The sequence below is a fragment of the Notechis scutatus genome, chromosome 3 (assembly GCF_049901735.1).
Source record: "Notechis scutatus isolate UNSWTSFEM ecotype Mainland chromosome 3, rNotScu1.2, whole genome shotgun sequence".
Lineage (NCBI taxonomy): Eukaryota > Metazoa > Chordata > Lepidosauria > Squamata > Elapidae > Notechis > Notechis scutatus.
The window spans coordinates 178,678,190-178,701,468 of record NC_142011.1 but is presented as its reverse complement, the minus strand read 5'-3'; the positions used below and the strand labels follow the sequence as shown (position 1 = coordinate 178,701,468).

The following is a 23,279-nucleotide window of genomic DNA, read 5'->3' as shown; positions in this document are numbered from 1 at the left end:
GTGCATTAGCACAGACTGGAAGAAAATATGAATATGAATATGCAATTAGGATCTCAAAAAATTGGAGAATAATATTACAAAGGACCAAAATCAGCAACAAATGTAACATGACAAATAAAACCCTTTTCAAATAGGCACTCCCATTTCATAACCTCAAAGGTTTCCAACGGTGAAAAGTATACATGAACAAAGATAAAAGCATCACAGCTTAACCAATACAGTCATATTATCTCATTTCTTTATTGCTTAATAAAAAGGTACTGAAACAACAATGGTTTAACCTGCCTTAGAAGACCAAAAATGCTTTTTTCTAAGAAGGGAGTTTCATTCAAGTTGATTCTGAACATTTTTTACTGATTTTCATGATACAAGCTTTTGAAGTAATCACAATTTTGCTCACTCAAGCTTCCCAGCAAGCACATCTGAACAAGGTGCAAAGTAATTCTATGTTACTGATAACTAAATGTGATCTCCCTATTGAGAGACTTTATAACAAATCTTTTGTTGGCAGTAAAATGTTAAGTTAACTAAATCTGGCTCTATAAGATGCTTCCTCTCTTTTATTTAACAAAGAAATACCTCTAAGGATGTGCAGGTTCCTTTTTTCACCACTTAAATATTAGGGATGTGCAAATGTTCTTTGCACAAATTGTTCCATGGAATATTTAGTGTTGAGATGTCCATGCTTAAATTGGAATGTGTCTGTGTTTGGTATTTTAATCCATGCATTGGATGAAATAGGGCTGTTTTGTTTTGCCTAGAAATGGTGGTTACAGAGTGGAGGAAAGCTAAGGAATTGGTGGGTGGTGGAGGGGTGTGTGACCTGGGACACTGGTGGTGATGACTGAAGGACAGAAAAAAGGTGAGGGACAGATGGAAGTATGCTGCACCGAGTATTATGGAAGAGAAAGAAGACACATATAACATTACCCTTCTCATCTTATCTAGGTTTTGTTTTGTCTGAAACCTGAAACAACTGAGATGCTCTGGGTTTTGGTTTAACCAAACCATGATCAATCTGAAATGGTTCAGCAGAACTTCTGGAATATGATGATTTGTTGCAGAGATTCAAAGCAAAGCATTCCCATTTCATGGACACACATAGCTGTAACTGAAATTGCTCCAGGGGACAATATTTCCATCTTTAAGAATAATGCACCAAAACATAATAGTTCATTGGAGGTTTTAATTGCAAGAGTGAGAATTCACATAGCTGGCATGGCAAACAGTTGCTCTGCATCATGAATGAGGTAAAATCTATTATAAGTCCTGTATCTATGTCTTTATCAGTTCATTACTTAATTTTCCCTAGAAGCACATTTTGGGTATTATAAGCAATTGTAGTAATTGCTTTTAGATGCATCAATTACAGACTTCCATCTTCATAAAAATCAACTCTCTGTTTTGTCTAATCCCTAACACTCATTATCCAGTTGCCTTCGATTAAATACCACATCCTTGCTGTTATCCCAAAAGATTTTCCAAAGATTTTAATTATAATTTAACAGATTCTTTCCTTATCCCTTTTCAGGAGAAAAGTCCTAGACCCACCCAGCCACCATCAAGAAAAGAAAAGAAAAAAGAAAAAAGCAGCAGTCATACTTATATATTGGAGAAAGAGAGGGATGTTACTTGTAAATAGGAAAAAAGTTATTTCAGATTTAGATGAATTAGATAATAAGAATGTTTGTCCTAAGAAGCTCCCCCCACCCCGGTTGAGACCTAAGAATGAAGTGTTATTAATGGAATGGGGAAAAATGGAAACTGTTGTTGATAATGTAATGCAGTTAATTATCCAAGGAACACAGGGCAAGTATCTGCTTTTATATATAATAGCAAGAGGACCGAATAACTGGATCTATTAATCAGCAGACCTCTGGATGCCTCTCATCTGTATTCCAGGAGTCTTTTTAGCCATAATGCCCAAATTCAGAAAAGGGGCCTCCTGCAGTGACCAAGGAGGCCAAATTATCAATACTGATTTCTGGATTGCTGCATTGGGGAGGGAAAGGAATGAGTGTGAGCAAGCACTGCAGGGCTGGCCAGAACCTAATGGCTCCTGACTGCTTGTATTAGCATATGCAGCTGCTGTCTGATGCCCTACCCTCAGGAATAACAAAGCCCTCTTCCACCAGGTTGGAAAACAGAGCAATATTTAATGAAAGGGCATCTGTGGGCATCCATATTAATTCTGAATGGGTCTAGGAGGACAACATCTGTGCCAAGGCTTTTGTCTCCTGGAAGCAAGTGCAGGGAAACTGATGTTTTCTTCAATTGTGCCCTGATGAGTTATGGGTGGGTCAACTTAGTAAGTTAGCATTTTGAGAATACATCTCTTTCCCTATATTTTCTTAATGCCTAAGGAAGAAGGGATGTGATTTTATTATTGTTATTATTACTATTATTTTTAAAAGGCTGCCAAATGTCTGATGTTCTGATAGCCAGTCCATTTCTCTTCTGCGCTTCCTGAGAATTACCACACCCTTTACTGCAGTATCACTTTTCTCCGCGGGCTTTATTGCAGACTCAGGGGAAAAAAAATATAAAAAATAAAATAAAGGCTAAAGGGTTGGAGGGAGGGGGAAAAGAGACGGTTTCAACCATTTGCACTTCGCAAAGCTCGGCTAAATTGGAGGATTCGAGGTAGGATCTTGATACCCCTTGGTAAAGCAGCGTGGGTTATTTTGACACTCCCAGACCTGCAGTCCCGATTCCTGGAGAGCACTCCGGCGCACCGCAACCTTTCCCTGCTAAGATGCGAAGGGCGGGAGCGTGCAGTCCAGGGGTGTGGTGGAGGTTTATTGAGTCTGCATGGAAAAATAAAAATAATAATAAAGGCGGGGCGCGGGGGGGGGGGGAGTTAGGGGGGGAGGAAGGAAGGCGAGCTTTTGCTCTAGTCCGACAAAATAAGACCAAACTCGCTGAAGGCATTGTAACGAGTAGGCGATTGCTGTATAAAGAAAGGGAAGAGGAAGAGGAGGCTAATCCAAGTGACCTACTTCAGAGCGCGCGCGCGCGCGCACACACACACACACACACACACACACACACACAGGCTGCCCACCGGTACCAATGGATGCAGCAAACCAGCAAGAGCATTCGGGAAAAACCAGCAACGGTGCCAACGGAAGAAAGACATCTAGGGGGAAGGCGGAGTATTTGCTTTGATGTCCTCCGCTCCTTCTGTGCGTCTTTCTCGCTAGCCGGGGAGGGGTTGGAGGGAGAGAAGGGAGGGGCGAGTTCCCCCGGGGCTCCGGCGAGGCGGTGGCGCGCCGGCGGCGAGATGGGTGGGGTCGGTCTGCATTGTGCTCGCACTGCCTGAACGGGTGGCGTCCAACTAACTGCAGGTGCGCTGTCGCCGGGAACGCCCGGGTGCGAGCCTTACACAAAGCCCTGCCCGCCAACGCCGCCCCAGCCCTGTCTTTGCTGCCGAAAAACAAGCACACACACACACCCCAAGTATCACACAAACGCACGCCTCGCTTCCACCTTCCGCCCCGCCGCACAAAGGTACTCGAAAGCAGCGCGTCTAACATTCGGGTCCCGACCTCTCTTGCAACAACAACCCTCGCCAAAGGAAATGTTGTCTGTCTCCATCTCATCCACGTGGCGGGCGGGTTGGCTAGGGAAGGCGGCTTGGCCAGTCTTTCCCTCTCCGCCCCCCCCCACCCGATACAGAAGTCGCTCGCCCTGGATCTGAAAAAGACACCAGCGACTGGGAGAATCGGAGGTCAGAGCGAGCGATGGGGAGGCTGGAAACGAGTCAACCCCAAACACGCCACAAGTTTACTCTTTTGCTCTACGTTACCCCCAGGCTGTCACAGGGGTCTTCCAGAAGAGTATTTTCTTAAGCCTCCGCCCCCCCCCAAAATACCCCCGGTTTATCCGGCGTTAAATCGAAGAAAACGGGACTAAGATTTAAGTCGGACGGCATCCAAGTACTTCTGTTGAAATGATCAGGCTATTAAAAAGATTGAAATTAAAAAAAAAAAAAATTCAAGTAGGGCATAGACTTAAGATCACGACTGCTTATCCCTCTCCCGATTTGGCTTTTAGAAAAATCAAGGATAATAATAATAATAATAATAATAATAATAATAATAATAATAATAATAATAATAATAATAATAATAATAATAATAATAATAATAATAATAATAATAATAATAATAATAATAATTCTCCCTTTTAGAAATACAATGCAGCACCAAGGACAGCAGAAAGGGAAAGGTTTGAGGAGAGAGGCTTCCGTGCCACAAAGAAAACGCTCTGTTTGCCTTACCCATTGCAGTTTTAGCCATTGTAGGTGCTACAGAAGCTCCGAGCTTGCGAAGGCAAAGAGGTCCAGCTACAGCAGTGGGGAGAGCGCGCGCGCGAGGAGACTAAGGCACTGAGTCAGCAGAGCGGGGCTGAGCACAAGAAGGAGCGAGAGGCAGGAGCCCATGAATAATTATCACTCCTCAGCCTAAGCAGATTGGCTCGAGAGGTCCCCTGACATGACTCCCGCAGAAGCAGATTCTCTGAGCATTAAATATTATTCTGCCTGTGGTGCTGGAGTACAAAGTGCCAGAATGCAGTTTGAAATGGAAATTGGCCCCGGAGTGCTGCGTTCCCCCTTTACTTTCGCTTTGATAGTACATTCCATGTCAAGAGCTTAATATCCTACAAGAAAAAAAACAACAACAACCATTGGTCTTGAAATCTCTGGCTGTTGCTAGGTGTAAAACATGCACAAATGCATTCTAAGACAATATTGTGGCACTAACAGAAATAGGAGGGGAAGTGGGAGAATTTAAAGGCTGTTTGTTTTCCTTTTATCCACTTTGCATAATGCGGATGCTCATACAGTATCTATCTATAGATATTTGTATATTTTATAAGTATATATAAGTATTCTATACTTACATATAGCTTATATATTTGTGGCTGAAATGTTAGCTAATTTTTCTATGAGTAGGGCCTATTGAACCCAGTACTGCAGAATTTAATTAAGTTTGGATTATAGACTGATCACATTATTTCTTAACACAAACATTCAGTGCTTTTGTCTTCTCTTTCTATTATGACTAAGGTATGTCATAAAATAGGTTTTTTTAAAAAAAGCATGGGGGATTTACTTTCAGTAATTTAGACCTATAACAAAATGCAGAATAATTGCTTTCACATTTTGTCTGTCTGTGATAGTGACAAGTTGACATTCTTTCATCTGGAGTACAGAGAACTAGTAATTATCATCAAGCACGGCTAGCTGGGTATGAATTTGAAATGTTCCTTCTTGCCTTCTCCTTTCAACCTTAAACCAATGAGGGGTTACTGTAAGATGGTGCTGTTACTGAAGTGATTTAAATTGTCTTTTGCTTTGAGACCCATACATCTCTAATATATTCTGATTTAACATGTTCACCTAACATGCCTTTCTCCAGCTCAATAAATGAGAAAGATACTTTGTCACAAATAACTACAATGGAATCCAAGATCAAAATGGGAAACCTCTCTTTTTGTCAAGAGAGTTGGTTTGGATTGTATGTATATTGAGAGTTGATGAAGCTGAAACCAAATAGGGCTGAAGTAACTTCAGCCTTGCTTTCCAACATGGTCTTTTCATAACTTTCTTTCTGGTATCATCTCATTTCTTCTCTTCCCTCTTGAGATAAGATTTCTTCAGAGTAGACACATCATCCATGACCATTGAAAAGAAATGTTGGATTCATACATGCTTCCAAATGCAATCCTCAAAGAAATAAGCTATCATTTCCAGAAAAAACATATTAGCCATGCATCCTCTTTCCTATTAAATATTGCCTCCATCTTGAGTGGATTATATAAAACCTGGATTAAATGACCCTATTATAGATTACTCAAGAAGTTTTGAAGATAGGGAATCTCTATTGGGATCTTTAAAAATGGGAATATATGACTCCTAGCATTCTCTGAAGAAATTTATCATGATATGGCCATAACTGGGAATTTGATATCCATAGATACTTCACATGTTTTTTTTCTCCTTTTTATGGCTCTGTACTCCCTTAATTCAGGATAGAGTCAGGGCAACTGAATGGAGCTGAGCGTTTACTGGCCACCTTTCCTGACATCTATGTGGAGTTTGCAGCAGATATTTTCTCTTTATAGCCTGCCTGACAGAAAAACATCTGTTGCTGTCTAGGATTGAATCGCAATGTCAACCCCTTCCAAGTGAGAGGCAAGCATCTTCACCTCTAAGCCACCATGCTGTTCAGCGATTTCAGAGAAGTTGCCATAAATCTACTCACATTTAAATTTGCATGATCTAAACTAATCCTTGCCCCTACTTTTACAAACAAACAAACAAACACACAGAGTTGGAAGAGGAAAATATTTGAAAGTGCTTAGATCAGCTTTCCCACTTTGATAGCATTCAGATCACTAGGAGTAGAATTCACAAAGCATTAATTATTAGAATTGTAATCCCCAAACATCTGAAAGGCACTCAGTTGGATTAGGCTGACTTTAATAGTTAAGGTCCAATATTACAAAGTGAGGCAGCAAGTGCCCATCACTTCAACAGGAGCTTACATCTTTGCACCCCTCTATGTTATACACAGAGCTCTCTTTGAATCAGTAGGGGAAACCCCAGTGTTGTTCATTGCAGAATATTGATGTGAAAACATGCTTCTGGTGATAAAAACCTGTTGTACTTAATAGGGCTTTTTACTGGCAACAACCCATTCTGGTAAAAAGAGAACAATAATCAGGAAAGATAGGGGTTTCTATTTAGCCTATGGTGAGTAACAGATGGGCATCATAGTTCAAAATATCGGAATGCTTCCTATCTTTAATTTAAGCAAATGGAATAAAAACTGGCTTTGAAGAATTAAATTGTTGTTTTAGTGTAATGAATGTATTCTTAATGCTTATGAAAGAAATCAGAATTCATATCTTCACACATTTTGAGGAAATTTTCAAGTATACTATAATAAGTTCCTTGGGTATAAGAAAAAAGAAGTTGCTGAGAAATTAGGATTAAAACCCAAAGAGAATATTCTAAAATGGGCAACATTTCAGTTGGAATGATACCATCTTTAACTTAATTGCTATGTTGGGAAAATGGCTCACTAAATTTTATTTGAGTTTTTTTGTCAAATCCTTCCACTAAAATATAAGGTAAAAATCCAATCACCAAATAAAATGGCCACAGTAATTTATTTGTGATTAGGAATTGCAGTTCAGAAAGCCAAAATCCTGGAACTGTCCTTGGTACTGAAAAACCATGTAGGTTTTCCAGCTGTTACAATGCCAACTGAACTGCTCAGCTGAAGTGTTTACTTATAGGAAATAAGAAAGCCTGTCTCACCCTACTAACCTAAAACTGGCAATGAAATGATGAATCACGGTTTGAGTATGAAATGTGTATTACAGATAATTAAGAAAGCAATAGTAAATAAAAGTTTAAATGTAAAGTGGAAAAATGCAAATAAATAAAATAAAATAATTAAGAAGTTTAACTAATTCTTTATAATTAAAGGGTACAAAACTGAGGCTTTTAAATGTGGCTGTAAAAATCTTCAAAGAGGTGGTGATAGCTCATCTATTATAGTCCCTTGGTAGAATGGCATATATCAGGGATGTCAAACTCAAGGCCTGGGGACCAGATGCAGCCTGTGGGGTGCTTAGATCTGGTCTGCAGGGCTACCCTGGAAGGGACTGGCCTGTGGTGCCTCTGCCAACAAAAATAGAGCTCCGTTTTTGCTGGCAGAGGTTTGCAGGACACTGTCACAGCCAAAAACAGAGCTTGGAAGCCCATTTTCGCTGGCAGAGCACTCAGGGTACAGATACCCCCAACACAAGTGATGTTGATCTAGCCATGCCCACCTTGGCCATGCCAACCCCAGCCGCCCAAGGTCAAACACAACCCTGATGCGGCCCTCAATGAGTTTGACACCCCTGGCATTGATGTTAGTCTTAGAGAATTAAAAGAGTTGATGGCAGATTGGCCATGCTTTAATGCTACACAGAGCAAAAGTGAGGATGAAGTCCTTTCACAAGATGTATTAGGTGCAGCTAGCAATGCCCTTTTTTAAAATTTAAAAGTCTTGACAAATAAGATTATTAAGAAATAACTGAAGTGAACAAAATTCAGATGAGAGGAAAGTGAACAGGCATTCCTTCCGTCCTGGAAGACTAGAACTGAAGTCCATCTAGTGAAGTTCTACTATGGCAGATTAAAACAGAGAAAAAGATATACTTCTTCACACACACACACACACACACACACACACACACACACACACACACACATATATATATATATATATATATATATATATATATATATATATATATATATGTTTTCTTAAGTTTTCGCGGGTACTTACATGTATTCATGTAAGTTTTCGCGGGTACTTACAGGTATTCAGCTTTGTTCGGGTATTTTCCCACGTCATTATAGTTGTGCTTTTAAAGTTGTAGCAACGTTTCGGCAGAATCTCATCTGCTATCATCAGACTTCTGTATTGTGTTCATCTGTGAGTCAGACTTTTACAGTTGTTTCAGTTTTAAATTTGGGGCTAGCCTACTGCTGTGCCAGAATGGTTTTTTCTTCATCCTGATTGGTTGGGAGTCTTGGTCTGCGTTTACTCCAAGACCAATAAACACAGACCAAGACTCCCAACCGATCAGGGTGAAGAAAAACCATTCTGGCACAGCAGTAGGCTAGCCCAAATTTAAAATATAGGAATGATTGACAAATTGGTTGACTTAAAGAGTATTTAAAGAGATATTGATGGAGTCAAGACAATGAGTCATAATAGCAACATATATCTTTTACATCTAAAACAATATTTTGTTGAGTAAAGGTAGACAAGAAGGTCCTTATAGGCTTTCCATAAAACTCTTATTAACTTCTGTCAGGATAAAATGTGGATCTCAATGGACCTTTTTTCTGAATCTGTGGCACTCATTAGATCTCTTTATCAGCTATTTTAAACTTGGGTCTTATTTGGATAAATATTGCAACTTCTCATGTTAGTATGATCTGTCTTTTTTACACTTATGCCTCAGGAAAATGATATCTGAAAGTGGAAAAAAGAAATAAAATAGAGAAAGTAATTCTCATGCTTAGTATTTGTTTATTATCAAATTGAAAAGTGATTTTTTTTAAAAAAACCTGAATATATTGAAATATTGGTGTTATTACTATGTGTCAAGATAATAAGTCTGATTGTTTAGTTATATATTTTGTAATATGTAATTTTGCATGCCCTGAATATACCCACATAAATATGGATATTAAAAATTAGGATATTCAATTTAAAGTCTCATAAAAATAAATATTTATAAAATGTTATAAAATTATGAATCCCCACAAATTCCAATGCCAGCTTATAAAGATGCATGAAACCCCAGAACAGTGATTTTCTTCTTTGTTTTTTTCACTGAAGAATGGTGGGAATGAAAAGGACAAGGTGAGACAAAAGGGAGAAGGGTGTCTCTCCCTGTGGCTCTTAAATAGTTCATTAAATTTCCATATTTGAAAAGAAAATGTGGCAGGAAAACAGGCCACATTATTAACTTGTCAGATTAAAAAAACCCAGCTCCTTCAGGAAACAGGGAGGAGGTTGAGTAAGTGTCATAGAGATTTCCATCACCAAAAATAGTCCCAAGAAATTATACGAGTATTCATTATTTCAAACCTTTAGTGTATCAATTATTTATGAGGAGTTGTTATTGGGCTGTCTATGGAGCACTCATACTGAATTTTTCTGAGTGGGGTTATGCAAATTATAGAGGAAGAGCACGTTACATTTCAGAATTTGACATGTGAATTGCCCATTTTCTGTTTTCTGTCAATGATTCTTTTAAAACTTGAAGTAATACAAGTCCATCCATCCATCCATCCATCCATCCATCCATCCATCCATCCATCCAATATTTTAGAATATTTACTTCTTAACTCAATTATTTTTTTAATCATTTTTAAAAATGATTTAAATTTTCCATCCTGCTTCACTTGAAGTTAACTCAATTATGGCAGCTCTTCAGCACCCAAAACACTTCCAAAAATAAGAAACTTTCTTAAAGGTTAAAGATATTCTGTTTCTTAGGAGCCAGAGAGTGGAGCAGCTTCTCAAGCTTCTTGATAGCCCCATCATTCACATTTCATCTGGGTAGGAATTTCTAGCATAACCTTCCTCAATGAATGCACAGCGTGGACCAAATTTAACCAAAGAAAGTGACATCCAAGTTCCAAAGTTCTGAGTTAGGTTTAAAGTTAAATATCAGGGTTTTAAACTGGACCTGGAAGCAAATAATGTAGCAATTCTGGCATTGGTGTAATATTAATGCAAGTGAAGAAATCAGAGTTAAGATACTTCTTATGGATATAAATAGTTTAAGCAGCAGGATAATTCTGTATGTTTTGAAAAAGAAAGGAATCTAAATGATTATGAATATGTGTTTGAACTAACAGTATTTATTTATTTATTTATTTATTTATTTATTTATTTATTTATTTATTTATTTATTTATTTATTTATTTTGTCAAACAATTATTAGATAACAGGTATAAGTATAAACATGGTTATAAATACATGAAATGGATACAAATAAGAGAAAAAAAAAAAAGAAACAACAGGACAGGGACGGTAGGCACGTTTTGGTGCGCTTATGCACGCCCCCTGTATAGTATAGTATAGTGGGCATTATGTGTATGGTCATTTCAAATAATTGGCAATTTATGTTATACATGGCAACTGCAGTGAGATTATTAAATGCATAAAGACTGAGAGGTTCTGAAATATCCATAATGGAGGAATGGCTGGTGAAGATTTGCAGAGATGGAAACATTGACTTCTTTGATCAGGGAAAAGACAGTAGCTACATTTGGTAATGACTGAAAATCTTTTATGGACTTTTTGCTGAAAATCTTCGAATGTTAACATCTTGCTGGCAAAAACAAAAATGGGTTTTTGTTTGGGTTTTTTCAAAATCTTTGAAATTACTGATGATCTATTAAAGGATAAATTGCTTGACAGGATCTATGGTTTGATCCTGCAATGGTATTTTAAAAAAAGATTTAAATAGCATTTTTGTATTGTAAGAGTGTCATGTAAAATAAACAATAATCACAATATGCAGCTTGAGGTGGGAATTAATAATAATTATGATAAATCTATATATGCCCTACCTGGTTCTTGTTTTTCCTTGAGAAAGTACCTAATACAATAAAACTTTCTTCAAATATTATCTTTCATATATTATAACTTAGATGATGCTAGGAATACAGAAATCATTGTACAATACATCTAGTGAGAAACAGGTTTGAAAACACTTTCTTAAACACATTCTTAAGCAAGCAGTCTATTACACATTAGATCAGTATATGGAGTTTTATCTCAATTTTGTACTATCTGCTATGGTTTTCAATTTGTTTCCTATGTACTTTCCAGTTGTTGAATTATTTAAAGGTCTAAATGATATAGGCATGAGGAAGATGTCTTTATTCCTTGAGAACCTCTCTAAATATTGATTTAATCAAAGGAGATCTTGCTTCATGTACTAACATAATTGGAATATGACACAAAGAACTATTTGTTATGATGCTTAGGGTTATATCTCTGGAAAATTCAGTATGTTCTAAACATAAAATGAGTTGCAAAAAAATTGTTTACAGAACTTTTGCTTTGCTTTTACCTTCATTCAGTTGTATCCTTGGATATAGAGCAGAAGGCGAGAAAGAGAAGAATTATTTAATATTTTGCCTGTTGCTATTTTCCCAGCATGCAGAAGTTCAAAAATTTATTTGTTCATACATAACATTTCATTTTAACTTAATAAAGTATTATGCTTCTCTTACATTTCAATTTTTTTCTTTATAAAAACAGTTCCCAGGCTTATTTTGTAGCATGTAGAAGAACCTTTCTGAACAGGATTACTATACAGATCCATTTCAGCAATTTTTGTTCTTTTTTTCCCTTTAAAGAAAACTAGAAACATAGAAGACACACATGGGAGAAGACAGGATGGAATGCTCAAGCACTTTAAACACTTAAGGACCAAAGAGTTATAAATAAATGGATTCCAAAGTTGAACTACACAGTCTTGTATTGAGAAAAATGTCTAAGAATTCAACTAAATTAGAATCTAATGAGTTACTAGCTTTACTTTGTGCAGAACATATTCCCTCAGCTGTTTCTGTAGGCTTTTGAAGGCTTACATTTCAGTGTAATAATAATGGCCAGAAGGAATGAAGCCACTGCTGTAAATCATAAGAAAAGAGACTCTCATTAAGTTCCCAATGTTGAAAAAGACTGTGAGCTGTTATTATTATGAACTAGTTCAAAAAACCAATTAAAACTGTAACTCACTAATCTAAAAGAAAAGAAGAAGAAAAGGAATGAGTTCTATGCCCATCTTTAGAGTTTATATGCTGGCAAAATAATTATATTTTAATTGTGTTAAGATTCTCATTTCATATTGAAAATAAAGTACAAAAGCCCCATATTTTCAATTATTTACTTCTTATGTTTAATTATCGCAATTCAGTTCTTCTTGCAAATAGTTTGATGAACACTAATGGATAAAGGTAAATATGTGATGTGATAGTTTCCCCTTTATTACTATTAGCATCAGGATTTTCTAGCAGAAGGATTGGTTTTTTTTTTTGGAAATTGACTGTTGGAAGTAGTGATGTACAACAGCAGAGAACAACTGCTTGGGAGGGCAGATAGTAAGAACACAGTAGTAAGTCAGTAGTAAGTTTTGCTTTGCTTTGTTTTGTTATATCCTTGGAGATGAATGGACTTTTCTTGCTCTGTCATGGTAGTGAGGTGATTATAATATTTTAAGTTTTCTTCTCTGGTCCATAATTCTTATAATGTATAATTGAGGATGTAAATAAATGACATTTAAATCATATGTCTCAATCCTGCGTGACACCCTCCCCATAACATATAATTTTTATTACTGACTTTTATTGCAGCATTGGACCTTTGATTTTATTTATTTATTTATTTTTTATTTCTCAATTGCTTACAAGATAATAGGTATAAGTAAAACATAGTTATGAATACATGGATACATATAAGAAAAATATAAAAATATATAAAAGAAACAATAGGACAGGGACGGTAGGCACGTTGGTGTGCTTATGCACGCCCCCTACAGACCTCTTAGGAAAGGGGTGAGGTCAATAGTAGACAGTCTAAGGTTAAAGTTTTGGGGGTTTGGGGAAAAAACCACAGAGTCAGGTAGAGTATTCCAGACATTGACCACTCTGTTGCTGAAGTCGTATTTCCTGCAATCAAGTTTGGTGCGATTAACCTTGAGTTTGTATCTATTGTTTGCTCTTGTGTTGTTATGGTTGAAGCTGAAGTATTCATTGACAGGTAGGACATTGCAATGTATGATTTTATATACTATACTTAGATCGGACCGAAGGCGGTGTAGTTCTAGGTTTTCTAGTTCTAGAATTTCAAGTCTGGTGGCCTAAGGTATTCTGCAATGAGTAGAGGAGTGGAGAACTCTTGTGAAATATTTCTGGACTTTCTCAACTATGTTAATATCATATATGTAATGTGGGTTCCAGACTGATGAGCTGTATTCGAGTATTGGTCTAGCAAATGTTTTGTACACTCTAGTTATTAGTGTAATATTACCAGAGAAAAAGCTACGTAAGATTAGTTAACAACTCTTAACGCCTTTTTGGCTATGTAGTTACAGTGGGCTCTAGCACTTAGGTCATTTGAGATGAGTACTCCAAGATCCTTGACAGAGTTTTGATCGTTAACAAGGTCTTGACTATTCAGCTTGTATTTTATTTTCTGATTTTTTTTGCCAATATGTAGGACAGAGCATTTATTTGTTGAGATTTGAAGTTGCCATTTGTTTGACCATTCTGATACATAGTCAAGTTAATTTAATTTAATTTAGCAAGTTAATTCTGTCGGATTCTTCCAGAGGTTTATTTACTGATCTTTTATATTACTTATTGACAGCCCTTCTCTCTTCAAAGTGTTGCTACGTTTTCTATTTTGTTGCTTACTGAAGGTATATGATTTCATGTTGCTTGTTATTGCTGGCAAGGCAACTATTTTAATATGTACTACACATCTAATTAATCACCAAAGATTGGTTATTTGAAAATTCTAGAAAGGGAATGTTACTTTCCATTAATATATTCCACCAGTAGAACTCACCTAAATTACCATCACAATTAGTTAGATTTATGTTTTACCTTTCCTCAAATTGCTCCTGGTGGCTTCCAGGGGATGTTGTCATCTAGTCCACACCAAAGCAATCCAGTTGAAGGAGGCTGGACTAAGTGAAAGGGTCAGAGTTTTCCAGGGTTTTTTTCTATGACGCAGGATAATTTTATGTTTGTGGCTCTCTGGCATGAGTCCAACTTTAAATGTTTGACAATATCTTGTCTGTCATTGTAAGGATCCTATGTTTCATTGTTCATAATTATACTTTTTCTTCTTTCAGCATTGCCTTTCAAGATTAACTACTAATCCCTCTTAAGTAGGACAGAAACATAATTTTTTAATGTTTTCAACATTGTGATTTCGTCTGATTTATTTAAATACTTCTATATCCTTTTCAGTCATGGATCTCCAACTCTTGATCTATATCATGCATTTATTTATAATTAAAACAGTATTTTTAAAATATTAAATAATAATTTATTAAATTTATAGGTCACCTGACTATCGGGGGGAAAAGTCTGATAGTAGACATCCTTTGATTAAGTGATTTATCCTAATTACATGTTGCTGGAACAGAATCATCCATTTATTAATGATTGCCAAAATTTTCATGACAGCTAAACACATCATTAATATCTCCAGTCAAAAATGCTATTTCACTATATGGTAGTCTTAGGATTTTCTGATTAACATTCAGTAATGAACACCGTATAATGAGACACATACATTTATTGAATGTCAAGGCCCTGGGTACCACTTAAATTGATAATTGTGTAATGAAATCTTTTTTAAATAGTAGATGTTGTAAAATTATTAAAAGGATGGGAAAGATAAACGGAATATATATTTTAATGATTATTTTTCTCATGTTGACATTTACCTGATAGCCTAATTCTTATTTTAATATTAGACTTCCAAAAAGAAAGCATTGGAAAGAAAAAAATGTTATATACTAATATGAAATGTAATGTCAGTTCTTAACAATCTTGTTCTCCCAAGATAAATATAGTAATGCTGAAATTAAATATTTCATTAAATTTACCTTGTACATATGTTGTTGATGCTATTTCTATTTGAGACTAAGATTTTTGGAGCTAAGATATTCTGAATTCACCCAGGAAATTGTTTGCCCAATTTGTTATGTTCCTAATTTGCTTCCTGGTCTGAGGCATGAGTTAGCAAAAATAGTGATCCATTCTTATTAGGAGAATGGATCCTTATTAGGACCTTAAAATCAGCAAGACAGCTTTTCTTTGAAATAGTATGACTCATATGCTTAGTAAAAGTGATACCATGTTTAGGTACTCATTGTATATATTTAATAATATTTATCACTTAGATACTCTGTGCCATATATTTAAAGCACAGAGATTTTTCTTTTCAGTTTTATTGAGCAGTATGTATGTCTGCACTGTATAGTTAGTTTGAAATGCATTCACTGCACAAGTATGGGTGTAAGTGGTATTTTACTTATAATACTTAATTATATTACTTCTTCAAATAATTTCAAGCCCATAGTCCCTGCACATTTTATTTTTAGAATTTCGCTATGAATTGGATTGTGTTGAAAGATTTGATCTATCCAACTTATTTCGATAGAAACAATATCGTTTATTTGTTTTTTTTACTTAATGGGTTGTCAACTCTGCCACTGCACTTTGTAAGCCATTGACTTTGTTAAATAAACTGTGATTGAACAGGTAATGTTTAAGAAAATGTGTAAACCCAGCAAATGACTGGCTCAATCTTATCCTAATGAATTTCAAGCCTGGATTAGATTTGACCTTGGGTCTCTGTTTCTGCTTTAGACTCTCACTACTTTCAGAGGTAAAAAAGAGTTTCGTATCTCATTTTTGTCATATACTTGACTATATAATTTCAATTATCCTTCACTTTAAAAAAAAGTGAGGAAAATATTTTTCTCAATACATGAGATCAACTATTAGTGCATACACAGAATCATGATTCTAAAATGATTACAGGGATAGATCATGAAACTGACCCTGGAATTTACCATTCAGGAAAATTCAATTAAATAATTGAATATGACCTTATTAATACTGCTATTGTTGATTAATTGACTGATTATATGCCATCAAGTTAGAGTCATATTTTAGTGACCAAATAGTTGGATTTTCCCCATGACAATATGCCCCTAATTTGGTAAGTCAGGTGCCCCTTTCACCAAAGTAACTGAATATATCTCTCTTGCTCTTGGTTGCCCTCTTCTGTGTAATTTCATCTTTTCCAGCATTAGAACTTTTTCTAGAGAGATTGTAGGATAATTTGAGGCTGGTAATTTCTTCCTCAAATGAAAACCTTAGATTGATTTGTTCAATGAGCCATTTGTTTACTTTTTTGGCTATTCATGGTATTTTTAGGAGCCTTTTCAAACATCAGAGTTCAAAAGTGTCAGTATGGTTCCTATATTGCTTTTTCAAACAAAATTTTGCTTCCAAAAAGTATCACAGGAAATACCATGACTTGGATAATTCTGTTCTTTACAAGTTTAGAAACATCACAGCAACTGAATATATTTTCCAAGTGCTTCATTATTGTTAATTTCCTATAAGATACTCCACTGATTAGTACAAAATACAACATGAAGGAACTCTTGTTAACATCATTCCTATCCTATTGACCTGCTTTGAGCAAAGAAGGGAATTGATTACAGTGAGATTATTATTATCATCATTATTCAATATAAAATTTGGACACAAAATTACCACTGCTCTTCTGTTCTTTTTGGCACACAATTCTAATGTTAATAATCTTATTACAAGTATTTCCTTTATAGGCCACCTCTTTGCAAAATAATCTTGTCTGTTTTCTCTTTCAAAGAGATTCATTTGCTTAATATCTCAAATATATTTTCTATGCAAAGATTGCTTTCTGTGGAACTGCTTGATAAGTTTCTTATAGTCCACGGGTGGTAAAATAATACTTAATGTTTTGGGGGGCAATAGATGGGATAGTTCAAGATTGCTACTGGTATGATGAAGAAATACAATATATAGGAAGATGATGCACAGTAAATGATGTTATCACATACATGGACAATGATTTTTTTCTTCAAAAGATGGAATGGGACCCACTCCACAGCCAACTCGTTGTGGCCAACTTGCCATGGGACAACTTGCTATGGGGCAATTGAACAATTCAATGTAATTATTTAAAATAAATTTTTAAAAAATTGTCATTCACATTTCATTTTGTCCCTTCTTTTGTATCCTTTCTTTAATGATTCTATTCCACCATGTCTTTGATATCAGTGTAACTCTTGTCCTGCAGCGAGTTGTCTCATGGTGAGTTGGCTGTGGATAGTTGTGTCACGGTGAGTTGGCTACAGCAATTTGGCTGTAGCAAGTTATCTACAGTAAGTTGGCCAAAAATAGGCAGATTGTTTGGAAGAGGTTTCTTTCTTTCTAATTAACAGAATTATATTCTAAGGTTTATTCAGTTTGTTTTTGAGATTTGAATATCAGAGTTAAGTGCATAGCTCCATATGCATTTACAGTACAATGAGTGAAATTTGCAGCCAGAAGATCAATTTCTATAATAACAGTCATAATTTTTTAGTTTAGTTTACTTTATTAGAATTAGAATTAGAAGAACTTCATTGTCATTGTACAAGTACAACAAAACTGTGGATGCACCCCAGCAATTGTTCGTAATACAATAAAACCAAAGCACTTAAAAATGAAGATAAGAAAGATAAAGTACTCACGTCTCCATTTGCATGAAAATAAACACAAACATCCTTCACCCTTCACACATTGAATCAGAACCCCCCGACACTACACCAACACTGCACTATACAGCAGAATTCAAAAGAGCTACTGCCCTGGGATAGAAGCTGTAATTTCTACAACCAAATTGGCATGGATCTTACTTAGGCAGAGCTAGGAGGTCATTTTACAAAATATCACTACATGGGGTTGTTAACATTTGTTAATAGATCTTCTATGGATGCTAATTTTGCCCGAGAAAGGAGTTCTGGAAGCTGTTCTGATTTGGGGTTCATTCATTTTCAGTAACTAGATAAATGGCTATATACCAAAGAAGAGACATTTCCAAATCTCTCCCCACCTTGAAACAATTTTTAAAAATCATTATATGACATGTAGATGAAAGTGAACACAATTATGAGTTTTTAAGTGAAAAATATACAATACATTTGTGAATATGGATTTTCTGCACTCATTAAATCCAGGTCCAAACAAGGTTGAGTGTTATTTATTCATTTATTAAATTTGTATGCTGCCCATTTTAGTATCAGATGACTCTGGGCAGCTTCAATACCAGTAGTATAAATAACAGAATAAAACAATTTCAGGATTAAAACATTGGGCATGAAAAGTTAAAACATTAACATTCATATTAAAATGGATAAAAAGAACAATTTTCTTGACTCTAAGATTTCCTTATCAACTCAGATGAAACACACACATGCAAGTTCATTCATTTCATTAACATTTATAACTGATGAATTAAAGGCAAGGAAAATTAAAGAGTATTATTAAAACATTTTATGTTAATATTCCTTTTTTTCTTTTAAAAAAGAAACAATTTGGTGTTTGAAAGACTTATGTTTAAGAAATACTGCATAGAGATGAGAAAATAATTTATGAACCATAAATATTAGCCTACATTTTTAGAGACTGCTAAACTGAAGATATTGCATAATGTGATAGTGCAAATTAGTTTGCTCTCTCTGATTTTTAAAAATTTGCATGCAGCTGCATGCGTGAAATAACACTGTGCTGGAAAACGTCCCAAAACCTAATTTCCTTAATAACAATTTCCTTCCTCTCTTTTTCCATTCATTTTTAAAGCTATTCTTCACAACGAACTGAACTGTGGTTAGCATTGTGATAACATAACTCTGCCAAAGTTCACCCAAGAGAATGATTACTATTATCTATGGCCCTCCTTTACATCTCAATGCCCTTTGGCCATTGACAGATGCCACATGCCAAACCTCATTGTTTTGGAGCAATGTTCTATACAATAATTGATAGGTTAATTAGCCATTAAATGATGTTGCTCCAAGAGGACAATCTTGCTTGTTGAACTGGAAAAAAAAATAGAAGGAACTTGTTAGCATTACTGTCATGGCAATCCTTTTGTTTTCCAGCATTAAGATTGATTTTACAAGACGTCCTTTTTTTTTTTAAAAAAAATGAAGACTTCATGGATTTTAACTTCAGCTTCTATATTGATATTGTTCATACATTCAAAGTTGAAAGAAATATTTTAACACGCATTTTAACAGGTTTAAAGAAAAGATGAATTTTAGAACATAGTTGATAAACTTGATAATATAATTATCATAATATAATACATAATAATTATAACTACAATAGAAATGATAGCACCGAGTCATGCCCTCATTACCATATTCAATACACTTTAGATGGGACTGCCTTTAAAGACCAGTTATAAATTACAGGTGGTACATAGTGCAGTGATGTGTTTGCTGACGAGTGAAAGCCGTCACAGGCACATAAATTGTAAATGGTGGTTTCAATAGATATCAAGGGCTGCTTTTAAGTAATAAAGTCGTGTATGACTTGGCTCTCAGCTACCTTCAGAAGTGGATTTTTCAAGTGGAATTGACTTGTCTTATATGTTCTTTCCTTGAAAATAATTACTAATGGTATGTCATTTGGAGGATGGAAGGGAAACAGGGATTTGAGAATGGTTTTTCAGAGATGGCCCTAGTTCTTTACACTGGCCAAGTTAGCCTGGACAGTATTTTGAATAATGGTAATTGAGTTGTGGTGGCTCAGTGGTTAGAATGGAATATTGCAGGCTAATTCTACCCACTGCCAGGAGTTCCATCCTGATTGGCTCAAGGTTGACTCAGCCTTCCATCCTTCTGGGGTTAGTAAAATGAGGAACCAGATTGTGGCAATATGCTGACTCTGTAAAGCGGTTAAAGAGGGCTGTAAAGCACTATGAAGCAGTATATAAGTGCTACTGCTATTGCTAAATTGTTCTGGAAACCTTTCAGGACACTTTTGGTACATTAGATTGTATTGTGTTATGAATCTTTTTTTCTTGTGTTTCATTATATCTTTTTAATAGTTATATTGTTATGCAGTTAGTACAGTGGTACCTTGACACTCAACTGTTTGGAAACTCATCAAATTTGGTACGCGACACATATTTATGAGAAAATTTTGTCCTGATACTCATTATTTATTTTGTACTCTATACACAAGTTAGAACTTGGTGTTGGTTGCCCTGTGCCTCACTATTTCTTATGTGAAAAATTTGTTTGATATTTGTGATTTTCAGTACTTATCATGCCTCCTGAAACCAATTAGTACCAAGGTATTTTTGAATACAGTATAATTACTTGGTATACAAGTTTGATAAATAAATCATGAAACACACAATTGATTTATTTGGTAAATATATTGATCATAGTGGAGGATTTTTAATTTTTTTTGTTCTATGAAACATAATAATGCAAGTCCTTTAACAATATGATTCCAAATACAGTATTGCATAATTCTAGATATAGATACTGAGTGTTTGTATCTTCCTTATATGACTGAATATTGCTAATTCTCCAATTCTTTTACCTTGCAATACACATCCAAGTATTACTTAAAAATGGCACTCCACTCATACAGTTGTCAACTAATAAAAAAAGACAGGAGAATTGACTTTGCCATACTGAAAGTCAGAAACAATGACATTTCTAAAATCAAAAATATTGCATTGATATGAGTAAAATATTCCAGAGGCTCTTCTGTAGTAGTTCAACAGGATATACAATATATTGAGAGAAGGTGTATAGTTGATTGGTTCCAGTAATCTAATTCATTCTCAGTTTCATTTTTTTAGTCTTAAATTTAATTTGCCTTTTTTCTGCCATACTTGAGGAAGTATATTAAAGAGAAATTAAAGAAAGGATTTGATGTGTCCAACATCAATGAATCATGAATCTAATGGAAAATTAAATTTTCAATATTTAGTGCAATTTAAGATTATATTAAGTTGCATTAAATAAGAGTGTTCATCCCTTCGCTAATTCCATAATTCTAAGCAAAATATGATCACAATTAAATTATATTTTAATTATAGAATATGTGATAGCTTCAGACTTGTTATATCTCTACTTTTAAATTTAGCACAAATTCTGAATGCTTGAAATTGCAATTTAGTCCTCACCAGTCTCACTTGGATCAAATTATGCTGTGTACATATGGAAAATGTGGTCTGGATTTATGTGGCAAATAAACATAAGAAATTGCAGATTTTTAATCCTATAATTAGAACATTAACTATAGTTAGAACACTAACATCCCATTCAATATTGTTATGCCCTAAGCTCTTCATCCTAATTATATTATAGAGAATTAATGTAACAAGAATACATATAGATTTATTTGTATTTAATTTGCCACATATCAGATTAATCACACCTCAACCTTATATGATGAACTGCTTATGTACAAAACAAAAAGCATAACAAATTGATTTCTGTTGTCCAGTTGTGAGTTTCCAAGTTATAGGTATATAGCTCAAAATAATGTGTGCATTCTAAAACATTAAATTTCCCCCCTATTAATACAGTATATGTAATTTTTCCTAGGACAATATAGCCTTAGAACATAACAAAAAAACCATGTGTTTTAATGCAGCAATATTCTGGGCATCTCCTATAATGCTTTACACATTCCTTTTGTGAAGAAATGCAAAGAGATACAATGTCTAATTATACATTATTTTTGGTAGTATATGTTAGATAGCATATGTAGTACCAAAAACAATGTATTAGACTGATTGCATCCCTTTGTATTTCTTCACAAAAAGAAAGTGTAAAGCATTATGGAGATGCTTTATCTAAGTTGTTGGTTAGAACATTTTCTCTTTATTTAAACTAAATTTAAAAAATAATAAAATAAAAGAGCCTCAGTGGCACAATGGTTAGAGTGCGGTACTGCAAGCTACTTCTGCTGCAGCCAGTTGCCTGCAATTTGGCAGTTCAAATCTCACCAGGCTCAAGGTTGACTCAGCCTTCCATCCTGCCAAAGTGGGTAAAACGAGGACCCAAATTGTTGGGGACAATATGCTGACTCTGTAAACCGCTTATAGTGTAAAGCACTATAAAGCGGTATATAAGTCTAAGTGCTATTGCTATTGCTAAATGGGATTCTCCCGGTACAATTTATACAATTCTGGAATTATTTATTTATTTGAATTTATTTATTGATTTTTTTTGCAACGTAATTCTCTAATATACTCATTAGTTGGAAGGTCATGTACATTCACATCTAATTTTATTATATTTATTAAAAACAATAGCTTTTGAAACTGGTTTGGAGAATTCACTTTTTTACCAAGGACATTAATTATCCCAGGGTAACAATGACAACAACACCATCAACATAAATAAAGTGCCATCATAGCATCCTTTTACATGTATTTATCACTTTTTTTACATGAATTTCATTTGCTACATAATTTAAATCTAAATTACTCCTGATTGCCTTTAGCTTACATTACTGCCAAATGAAATTAGATGCATGTATGGCTCAGTGAATAGTTAAAGCTGATTGGATTAGGATAGAAAATGAGCCGTCATCCCTTTCAACTACTGTAGGTATGGGAATCTTTTCTCTGGCAAACAGTTGTGCCTTTTGGTTTCTTTTCATGAAATGATAAGTATAGCTAGCTTCAGTAGAAAGTAGAACCATTGTGAGGCTTGTTAGATGCCAAAATGACTGCATTTTCAGATGTTATAGGACTGTATAGCTCTTTCTCTCTTGAAGCTACCCCTTCAATTTTATACATTACAGAGGATATGGCTATACTATCATCAAATGCTGTGTCATTTTGTTCTCCCAATGAATAACTACATGTTGTATAAGTTCACAAATGCATACATATAAGAACTGTCTTATTTATATTCCATCATTTATATGGGAAGGCAAACTTCCTCTTAACCACTTGTGTGCACATATCCACTCAGTTCATTTGTGGACATTTGGAGAGAAGAAATAGCCAAACAATGATGCTGAGAGACCATAAAATTAAGAATGAAGCTGCAGCTTTTTCACCTCAGCTAGAAATACTGTTGAC

The 23,279-nt window shown here is 35.1% G+C and overlaps 1 protein-coding gene across 3 annotated transcripts in view; it reads right to left on the bottom strand.

Moving 5' to 3' along the window:
* STMN2 (stathmin 2) overlaps positions 1-23,279 on the bottom strand; it is a 178,680-nt gene that overhangs the window by 24,139 nt on the left and 131,262 nt on the right. Inside the window, exon 1 of one of the 3 annotated variants that reach the window (XM_087961917.1) lies at positions 4,283-4,406. The exons of 1 other annotated variant lie outside the window; for it this stretch is intronic. In XM_087961917.1, coding sequence (XP_087818043.1) covers positions 4,283-4,301 — 19 coding nt within the window. In that variant the 5' untranslated portion in view covers positions 4,302-4,406. Of the gene's footprint in view, positions 1-3,070; positions 3,089-4,282; positions 4,407-23,279 lie in introns of those variants that run through there. One more of the 3 variants, XM_087961919.1, reaches the window with a different exon arrangement.